This window comes from Mobula hypostoma, chromosome 3 (genome assembly GCF_963921235.1).
Source record: "Mobula hypostoma chromosome 3, sMobHyp1.1, whole genome shotgun sequence".
NCBI classification, from domain to species: Eukaryota; Metazoa; Chordata; class Chondrichthyes; order Myliobatiformes; family Myliobatidae; genus Mobula; species Mobula hypostoma.
In genome coordinates, this window is record NC_086099.1 from 28,530,493 (window position 1) to 28,541,806 (window position 11,314).

The 11,314-nt window shown below is 38.3% G+C and overlaps 1 protein-coding gene across 2 annotated transcripts in view; it reads left to right on the top strand.

Moving 5' to 3' along the window:
- The window catches only part of LOC134343903 (talin-1), a 250,781-nt gene extending 239,978 nt beyond the window's left edge, over positions 1-10,803 (top strand). For both annotated transcript variants that reach the window (XM_063042807.1, XM_063042809.1), the window contains exons 53-58: positions 342-466; positions 3,022-3,147; positions 3,625-3,687; positions 4,777-4,959; positions 6,854-6,982; positions 9,209-10,803. In XM_063042807.1, coding sequence (XP_062898877.1) covers positions 342-466; positions 3,022-3,147; positions 3,625-3,687; positions 4,777-4,959; positions 6,854-6,982; positions 9,209-9,340 — 758 coding nt within the window. In that variant the 3' untranslated portion in view covers positions 9,341-10,803. The remainder of the gene's footprint in view (positions 1-341; positions 467-3,021; positions 3,148-3,624; positions 3,688-4,776; positions 4,960-6,853; positions 6,983-9,208) is intronic.
- The last annotated feature ends 511 nt before the right edge of the window (positions 10,804-11,314 follow it).

An 11,314-nucleotide genomic window follows, 5' to 3' on the forward strand; every position in this document is an offset into this window, starting at 1 on the left:
TTCCTCCAGGTGCTCTGGTTTCCTCCCACATTCCATAGCTGCCTGGGTCAGTGCGTTATTTGGTCACATGGGTGTAATTGGGCAGTGCAGGCTCATTGGGCCAGAAGGGCCTGCTACAGTGTTGTATTAAGTTGTATTTCTGCTGGGTGAAAATGTTAGATGGCAAGTGCAGCATTAGCTGGACTTTTGTCTCCTTAACAAAAAAATACCTTTATTGTCTAACTCTGCAATATCATTAAGGCTACTCATAAGTGCATTTTGCACATATTCTGCAGTGCAAGGAAACTTCCTTTTTTAAACAATGGACATTGGTAACTTTCTTATGTCACCTTTAATTTCAGGAACGGAATGGGTGGACCCTGAAGACCCGACAGTCATTGCTGAGAATGAGCTGCTTAGAGCAGCTGCTGCTATAGAGGCAGCAGCCAAGAAACTGGAACAACTCCAGCCGAGAGCTAAACCCAAGGTGACAAAACACCTGCAGAATGCCTTTAAAGCTCAATTCTCCTACTCGGGGACTTACAACGCTAGCAAAAACGGAATCATGATTTCTGAGAATAGCATTTCCTAGTCATAAAAATCACGTCACTCTTGTGTTTTAGGTTTGAGACATACGAGTTAAGTTTCATTCTCAGCTGTGTAGCAGCCGCTGACTTCACATGGGCCAGTGAAGATGTCTTGCTGTTGACCCTGACAGTATTACATAAACGGAGAAGAATTTGCTGAAGATGATGGCACTATCCACTGAACAAAGGTTGAAGCATGAGTGTAGATGTTTAGGGACAAGACTGGGCCTGTGTTATGCCTCTATGCTCTTATGTCTGCTTACTATCGAGGCATGCATATTTGTACCACAAACTTGGAAGGCAGCACCAGAGAACGACCTGCAACTATAGATCTGTGAAGCAGGAATTTGCAGACATCTAAGGGTAGAGGAAGATAGCAGATCGTGGTTGCTACTGAGTTGTTATGGACTGGGTGCCTAGAGAGATTGATAATTATCTGTAATTATCATGCTGTTGTTAAAGTGTACCTCCATCTCACTGACAAGCATTTGGTCTTTGGGAAGGATAACAGAGTGGAGAACGGAGTGTAAGTGTACTCACTCACATTCCGACCTCCCAGCGCCAGATTAGTTTACTGCAAAGACTTGCAAGGTTGTTGAAAAGTGTGCAGCATGGATTTTACTGTTCTTGCTGCTGGGGTTGGCGTACATTTTCATTTTACCACTTATTTGTTGAAAATGGCGTCACAGGTAGATAGGGTCGTAAGGAAGTTTTTGGCACATTGGCCTTCATAAACCGAAGTACTGAGTCCAGGAAGTGGGTTGTTATGTTGAAATTGTATACAACATTGGTGAGGCCTAATTTGTGTGCGGTTTTGGTCACCTACCTACGGGAAAGATGTAAATAGGATTGAAAGAGGATAGTGAAAATTTGCAAGGATGTTTGCAAGAACTGGAAGACCTGAGTTATAAGGGAAGATTGAATAGGTTAGGACTATATTCTTTAGAAGATTGAGAGGCGATTTGATAGAGATATTCAAAATTATGGATGGTATAGATAGGGTAAATGCAAGGAGGCTTTTTCCGCTGATGCTGGGTGGGATGACAATCAGATGTCAAGGGTTAAGGGTGAAAGGTGAAAAGTTTAAGGGACACATGAGGGGAAACCGCTTCACTCAGAGGGCCGTGAGAGTGTGGAATGAGCTGTCAGCACAAGCGGTGCATGCAAGCTCAATTTCAAAGTTTAAGAGAAGTTTGGATAGGTACATAGATAGTAGCAGTATGGAGGGCTATGGTCCTGGTGCATTCCAATGGGAGGAGGCAGATTGAATGGTTTTTGCATGGACTAGATGGGCCAAAGGGCCTGTTTCTGTGCTGTACATCTCTATGACTCTATTACCTTAATCATCTTCTCCTGAAAGTAGCCAGTTGGCACTGTGGGCAAAGTTAGTAGTGTGCTGTGACTATCCACTCTTTTACCCAACAGACTGATTTAACTCAGAAATATATTGGCCGATGACTTGATTATCAATGAATCACAGACAAAGAGAAGCTTGTCCTTGTCTGTAGTTCATCCATGTGCATATTTACAGCAGTAGAAAATCAACGGTGGATAGAAGAGAGATTCCTCAGGTTCTCTGGAATGAAAGCTCAAGTCTACACCGGGCATTAGTTTATTCAAGGTAGATAGGTTTGCACTTGGGTTTTTCTCGGTCTCTGACCTTTCAGGGTCTCACCTTAAACTGTTTCTACATACTGAATAAGCGGACTGTAAGTGGATTGTTGTGGACTTTTAAGACCTCAGAAAATGAATAGTCTAGTTTTATTTTTAAAAAAAACTTAACAGTCACAATCAAAGTTTGCAAAAATACGATCTGTAACTGTACCAGTGGATGAATTTTCACAGTTAATGCACTGGAAAAAGTAAATTGTTACACTTGGCTGAACTTTTAGCAATTTCTTTTTAAAATATTGTATCATGCATGTATGTTACAACTATGGCATCCAAATCTCTTTGTTTGAATTATGGTATTAATTTTGACACAATCAGTTTCTATTTAGTAGCAAAATTATTTACAGTATAGTAAATATTTTGATTAGCACTATACAAATATTGTACAAGAGACTGTCTGATATGTTTGCTATATTAGGTTGTTAACTAAAACTCAACTATATATCAAACATATTTGTATAGTTTCTTGTCTTTACAACATTTTAAAAGGTGGCTTATTAATGTTACTACACTTCAGTGTTTCATTAGTGGAACTCCATATCTAATAACACAATATTTAGTGAGCTAATGCAATATATATGTATCTTATACTCTTTTAAATGGACAAAATATTAAAAAAAAAAGATTTTTCATCAGTTATTTGTGATCAGTTCACTGAACTCTTCATTATATTGAACTTGAGTTAGTTTTGTTTAACAGTCTTGGTAAATTCAGACTACTGGCAATTGACATGTATTTTCAATAATTGTACACTCATAACTAATCTAAAAATTTAATCCAACAGCAAGCCGATGAAAGTCTTAACTTTGAAGAACAGATCCTGGAGGCAGCCAAATCAATTGCCGCAGCAACCAGTGCCCTCGTGAAAGCTGCCTCGGCTGCTCAGAGAGAGCTTGTGGCTCAAGGCAAGGTAAATAAACAAATACCTAGTACCAGATAATTTTACAAATTAGCCTGAATGTGGACATTTAATGAAAATTATCTATTACTTTTATAATATTTTATGTATTTTATATTTTCTCAGCATCATAAAGAGTTTATGTGCCATTTACATTGTGAGGCCTCATGTCTACACCTACTTTTGCACCAACCTTCTCAGGAATTAGTACAACAAAAAAATCACTATGATTTTATGCTAGTTGTCAGAAATCTTAACTTGTATAAAAGAAGCTAACTTTTTAACCAATTTGCTTCTAAAGTTTCAAAGTTTCATTTTATATTGGAGGATGTATTAATTATACAACCTTGATGTGCTTGCTTACTGGTAGCCCCAAGGCAAGCATCCCTAAAGAACTTAATTTAAAAAAAAAGACCAACATTGACCTAATAAATTATTTTTTAAAATATCCTATAATGAAGGTGATCAATATTGATTTTGTTGCTGCAGGTTGGAGCTGTGCCAGCAAATGCAGTTGATGATGGCCAATGGTCCCAAGGCCTCATTTCAGCAGTGAGTATTGTGTTTGAAATGTGTGCAGTTACATTTGGAATATGATAAACACTTTTGGGGCCCCGTGTCTATGGAAAGATGTGCTGGCAATGAAATGGGTCCTGTGGAGGTTCAGAAGAATGAAAATGTTAATGTATGAGGAGTGTTTGATCATCTCTTGGCCTGTACTCAATGGAGTTCGGAAGCATGAGGGAGACTCATTGAAAGGCCTAAATAGAGATCACATGGAGAGGATGTCTCCATTAGTAGGAAAGTCTTAGGATCCAAGGGTTCATTCTCAGAACTAAAGGAGGTCCCTATAACACTGAGATCAGGGGGAATTTCTTCAGACAGAGGGTGGTGAGCTTTTGGTGTTTGTTGCCACAGAGGGCTGAGGGGGTGAGTCGACTGCATATATTTAAAACGGGGAGTGACAGGTTATTGATTAGTAAGGGGATTCAGAAGAGAATTATTGATTAGTAAGGAGATTGAGAAGAAAAGGTTGAAAAATAAAATTAACCAGGATTAAATGGCAGGACAGACACAAGGGCCCGATGGCCAAATTATGCTCCTGTATCTTATAATCTAATGCTTCCACTACAAAAAAAAACTACCTCAGTTATTAAATGTTAGGCATAGCAATAAATGGGTATAAAATTGCTTCCTCTTTTTGAGACTCGCTTGGTTTAAAGATACACATAGCTTATTCCCCCATAAGCATCAAGTTAACTGGAGACTAAAGAGACTTTGAAATCCTGTTTCACCCATGAAAATGCACTCCTATGCTTTATAGTTCCATTGCTTGTATTAATTTTAGTTGTGAACAAATATGAAAATGCTTACGTGTTTATATATAAATCACTCTGCGGCTTTCCCTCTTCCAAAAGTACACAGAAAATAAGCACATTATAATATATCACTTTCAAGAAACTCCTAAACAATATATATGCATTGTTAACTGGTTAGAACTATTTAAGCAATTGCAAAGGATTTTGAAATCTCTGTGTAACTTAAGTTACTCAAATACCAGTATGCAGATGATCCCATTTAGTTCTTGCGTTTTGATGCTGTTGTTTCAAGCTCAGACATGTAACATACCTGCTTTAACAGGCTCGGATGGTGGCTGCTGCTACAAGCAGTTTGTGTGAAGCCGCCAATGCAGCTGTTCAAGGTCACGCCAGTGAGGAGAAGCTCATCTCTTCAGCCAAACAGGTGGCGGCGTCCACAGCTCAGCTGTTAGTGGCCTGCAAGGTGAAGGCTGATCAGGATTCAGAAGCCATGAAGAGACTTCAGGTATGAAAAGGGTAGAGGCCTTTTGCAGTAAATACAATTTATACCATTTCAAATATTAACACTCAACTGGTGACATACACAAATTCTATCAGTAGCCCAAATATCAAGTGTTGTCAAGCACTTTAATAAGTATTTCATTCAATGTACATACCTCCTTTATCTTTCGAGATTCTCTCTCAGTTTAAGAAAATATTGCACTGCAATATTGTGAAAAGTCATGGAATTTAATCGTAGTACCTCTCCTGATCCTTAAGTTAGCAGAAAACACACATGCTGGAAAATAAAATCCAACATCTACTAAGAGTATATACAATTTGTCAATTTCAATAACATTCTCGACAAATTAGCATTGAGAATAATTTATCCTTCTTACTAAGATTCTCTGTGGATTGAGAATAACTTGCTTCCACTCTGGTTTTATGGGTTCTTAGGTGATTAATGAGGCCATTGGGAACCACAGACTCCTCCATGGGTAGTTCCTGAAGTGATACATCCCTCCTGTTCTTGTAAGCACCTGATGCACAGTCTCTCTTCGTTTTACCATCCCAAATGCTCTTTCTCCACTTTAAGCAGTCATAAGTCATGGATTCTCAGGTGTCAGTGGAAATATTGTATCTTTTTCCCCAAGGAAGCTTTAAGACTATCCTTGAATCTTTTGAACAAGTAATGAAGCTCAAAATAGGATCAGGAATACAAACAATGAGCATGGCCCACAGTATCCCACTTTGTGTTTAGGGCCTCAGTGCTGGAAGAAGACACATTACACCGTATATTTCCATATACATGTGATAAATAAATGAATATGAATCTGGATAAGACTTTAGCATTGGTTCATTAATCCTTCTAGTCAATTTGAGGGTGATGCCTCAGAAAGGCAGTGGCCATTGTTAAGAACCCCCATCACCCAGGTCATGCCTTGTTCTCGTTGTTACCATCCAGAAGGAGGTACAGAAGCCTGAAGGCACACACTCAACAATTCAGGAACAGCTTCTTTCCCTCTGCCATTTGATTTCTGAATGGACATTGAACCCATGAACACTACCTCACTACTTTTTTAATTTCTGTTTTTGCACTACTTATTTAATTTAACCATTTTACAACAATTGTCTGTGATAGTAAACCTGATTCTGATTTTGATGCATTTTAGTAATGACTTCCTAGCACCGCAAGATTCCTGCAGTAGATGGTCCAGGTCTTGTAAGCGTATCAGAAGGCACTGCTTTCAGATACCTGGTAAACTATTGACACCTTAATCTTTATGCACCCTATTCATTCATCCCAACACTACACTAGCACATTCAGTACATATGGTACACTATCAAAGTTCAGCTTTAGTTGTATAAATACAGACAGCACACAGACATATAAATTGTACTTAAATTATTAATAAACTACCTGTCCTGTGTGTTGTCTGGATCACGTATCTGTGATGTTTGTCTTTGTACCCACAGCTCGCCATACTTTACAAGACAATACATGACAATAAATTCCAATGGTCTTGCATTTATTCGCGTTTTATTGCACTTTTTTGTTTCACATATGTATTATTCAGGAAGACATTTTCAGAATAATTATAGTATAGAGTTCTAGGAATTGGTTTATTTTATCATGTGTACCATGGCAGTCTTGAATAATGTTTGTGCAGAAGTAGAGCAAGGTAAAACAATAACAAAGCAGAATAAAGTGTAATAATCACAGAGAAAGTGCGGTGCTGGTAAAGAATAAATGCATGATCCTAACAAGATAGATTGTGAGGCCAAGAATCCATTTATCATACAAGGCAACCATTTAGTGGTCTTATAACACTTAATAGTCTTTTGTCCACAGCATCTGGCAAACTTCTAGTCCCAACTACACTTTAATTTTGAATGATCACTTGGTGATTCTTTTACAGACCGCAGGGAACGCTGTGAAGAGGGCATCTGACAATCTCGTGAAAGCCGCCCAGAAGGCTGCAGCATTCAATGAGCATGAAGAGGAAAATGTGGTCGTCAAGAATAAGATGGTTGGTGGTATTGCTCAGGTGAGTGAATGGATTGTGTTGGAAATGACAGCTAATAAGCCAAAGGGTATTCATTAAAATCTCAAAGGGTATTTAAACCATATGACGTAGGAGAAGAAATAGGCCCTTCAGCCTATCGAGTGTGCTCCACCTTTCCATCATGGCTGAGTTATTATCCCTCTCAACTACATTAGAACATAGAACAGTACAGCATAGGAACAGGCTGTTTGGTGCACAATGTTGTGCCAAGCCAGCTAAAAAGCAAATCAAAAACACTCAAACGTTAATTCCTCCTACCTACACCGTGTCCACATCCCTCCAACTACCCTACCTATCCAAATACCTCTTAAAATCATCTAATGTATCTGCTACCATCATACCAGGTAGTGCATTCCAGGTGTCCATGACTTTCTGAGTGAAAAAATTTACTCCTCGCATCCTCCTTGAACCTACCTCCTCTCACCTTGACTGCATGCCCTCTGGTATTAGACATTTCAACCTTGGGAAACAGATGCTCTCTGTCTACTCTATCTTTGCCTCTCATAATTTTGTAAATCCCTATCAGATCTCCCCTCAGCCTCTGACACTCTAAGAGAAAATCCAAGTTTATCCAACTTCTTATGGTAGCACATGCCCTCTAAACCAGGCAGCATCCCAGTAAACCTCTTCTGCACCCTCTCCAAAGCCTCAACATCCATCCTACAGTGAGGTGACTAGAACTGTACACAATATTCCAGATGTGGCTTAACCAGAGTTTTATAAAGTTGCAACATAACCTCCTGACGTTTGAACTTAATGCCTCAACTAATAGAAGCAAGCATTTCATAAGCCTTTTAGCCACCTTATCGCCTTGTGTAGGCACTTTTAAGGAGCTATGAACTTGGATCCCACCATCTCTCACTGTAAAGGACCTTGCCCTTACAGTGTACTGTCTCCTTGCATTTGCCCTACTGACGTGCAACACCTCACATTTATCTGAGTTAAACTCCATCTGCAATTTCTTAGCCCATATCTGCAACTGATCTATATCGTATTAATTCTTTGCCAATCTTCTGCACTGTCCACAACTCCTCCAAACTTGGTATCATTCGCAAATTTACTAATCCACCCATCTATATTTTCATCCAGATCATTTGTATACATCACAAATCGCAGAAGTCCATGTAGAACTCCACTAAATACAGACCTCCAGCTCGAATTAGTCCCTTCAACCACTAACCTCTGTCTTCTACGCGCAACCAGTTCTGAATCCAAACAGCCAATTCGCCGTGGAACCCATGCATCTTAATCTCTGGATTCTCCCCATAACCATTTATGCCCTTACTAATCAAGAACCTATGAACCTCCACTTTAAATATACCCTTGACATTGACTTGGCCTCCACAGGTGTCTATGGCAATGAATTCCACAGATAGAGGAATTCCTCATCTTTGTTCTAAAGGGGCATCCTATTCCGAGGCTGTGCCCTCTAGTCCTAGACTCCCACACTATAGGAAACATTCTCTCAACAAACACTCAATTTAGGCCTTTCATTAAAGACCTTCATTAATTTAGTTAAATAAATGTAAAAATTATACTTTATACTTTATTGTCGCCAAACAATTGATACTAGAACGTACAATCATAGCGATATTTGATTCTGCGCTTCCCGCTCCCTGGATTACAAATATTAAATATTAAAAATAGTAAAAATTAGTAAATATAAAAATTTTAATTGTAAATCATAAATAGAAAATAGAAAAAAGAAAAATGGAAAGTAAGGTAGTGCAAAAAAACCGAGGGGCAGGTCCGGATATTTGGAGGGTACGGCCCAGATCCGGGTCAGGATCCGTTCAGCCGTCTTATCACTAATTAATACTTTATATTGGCAGAAATTGACCACAAAGCTGCTTGATTGCCCTAAAACAAAAGCTGCTGCACTATTGGGGTTCAGGGAAAGGACTCTAGTGTTTTCACAACATCTCAGACAATGAATAGTGGGCAGTTACTTCTGGTGTAACTGGAAATCATAAAAGCAGATGATGAAAATCTGAAATAAATTCTGAAAACACTGTAAACGTTCAGCAATTCAGGCAGCAGCTATTAAAAGAGGAACTGCTCACATTGCCGTTCCTACTGTTGCAGAGTTTTTCCCGGCATTTTGGGTTGATAAGTTCGGTTCATGCCGAGATATTTGAATGTAAAAATGAGGAATGAAGAATTGCATGTGTGTACTGTGCTCGAAGTGACCAGCTGTCTCCTTCGCAGATTATTGCGGCCCAGGAGGAGATGCTGCGAAAGGAAAGGGAACTCGAAGATGCTCGTAAGAAACTTGCACTCATCCGTCAGCAGCAGTATAGATTCCTTCCTTCAGAACTTTGTGACCAAGAGGAAAACTAAGTGCAGTCTGGTTAAAACAAGCCAACCGCTAATCCTGGCCATGCATCTAGTCCATTAATCAACAGCAAAGGATCTAATCCAGATAAATCTGTGGCCAGATTTTTTTTTGAAATGTTCATGCAATAGCTTGTTCATAATTCCCCAAAAGGTGCAATAAGCGATCCATTTCCTAAATTTTTCTGCATTCTATAGATCTGCACATGTTCATTCACGTTTAACACGTTTTGTGCATAGAAGGGAATAATTAATGTCTGCATGTATGAATGCAATAGTATGAGACTGAAATGAGTGGTTGCAGTATTGATGACATTGAAAATGTTGCTGTAAAGCCTTTGTATGATATATTTTTAAAGTTTATGAAGCCAGGAAGTCAGGAGATATATTTGATAAATTCCAAAGATAATGCACAAGAGCCGTACCTCCCAATATAATGGTATAAAGCCAACGATACCAGTGAATTAAAGCAGTAATAGGGGATGATGAAGTGTGTGCCACATACATTAATTTTAGATTTTAGAGGCTAAATGATACATATCATTAAAATTCCATAATGGAAAACTCCCTCCCTATAACAGCAACAGTAATGTTGTCTTAAATCAGGTCAGAAATGCTGTGTTTTTGGGGAATTAGTGTTACTTCCTAACTTTTTTTTCTATATTTTAACCAGATGTACATGAATAATGCAGTATTTCAGCAGGGTGCCTTTAAAATCAAAATGTTTAATCTCGTTTTGGCCTGTAAAGTTGCTGTGTTTCCAGTAAACAGAGATATCTTTAAAGAATTCAGAGTTTGAATGTACTGGACTCTGCAAATTTATTTTGTTTTGAAAATATTGTGAGGTATTGCCTGTAATTTTTATTCTGTCCGGCTTTAAATAAGATAACTAAATTGCAAGTTCAGTGAAACATGTTCAGCATCTAACCAAAAGAAAATTTACCTTTTAATATATTACCAATTAGTTTTGGGTTCTTGGTCTCTTCTTAACTAGAAGCCATAATATTTTCCTGCATTGGGCATAGTACTTTCAGATGCTTGTATCTGTATCTTAAATAAGTGAACCTTTAAAACGCAATAACATAGGGCAATCTGTGTGCAAATCTTTAATATTAGAATTTGTTTCTTTTTAATATTTGTTTACGATGCTCCATTAATGGGAATTTCAGGCAATTGTGTCTAATACTTTTATCAAGTGCTCTATTATGCCACAGGAAACACGCATGTTTTCAGGCCTCTCCCAGAACATTTCAAATGGTAAATCATCAACTATTTTGCATAACTGCCTCACATTCACATTTATCTTGCAAACTTAACTTGTTACTTAAGCTCCATTGCCTTTAAATATCACTTTATTTTCATACAATGTGCTTCTAATATTAACATTTAATGACTACCAACTTTCCAGTACAATTTGGAAGATTACTTGTGTTTTTATTTTGTGGTTCATTTGGTGAATAAAGTTGGTTTTCACTAAGGGTTGTATCTTGTGAATTATTTTTATTTTGCTTCACTAAGGGCAAGTTGGAGGTACCCAAAGGTGAGTAGCATTGGGATCTGCAGGTATAAATGCAAGCCTGTCTGTTATAGAATCATACAAGTGAGTGCCTCATATCACAGGAGCAGCCATTTAACCCAGCATGTCTACTACCTTTTGAAAAATATTCAAGAGGGTCCCATTCCTCTATTCTATAAAGTATTTATCCACTTAAGAATTTTAAAAGCCACAATTGAATCTGTATCTAATATATTCAGCTAGTGTGTTGCAGATTGTGAGAATGTAAGAGATGGGAGCAAGAACACATTTTGTATTCCCCAGAGGCTGCTCTTTCATTTGGTGAGGGTGTGGTAGCTGACCTGGTCTTGGCCTCAAGGTACCTTTCTGCTTGTTCACCGTAACATTCATCTCAAAGTGCAAACTAAACTTATCATCGAAGTTTGTATACTATATATGTATGACCTTGAGATTCATTTCCTTGC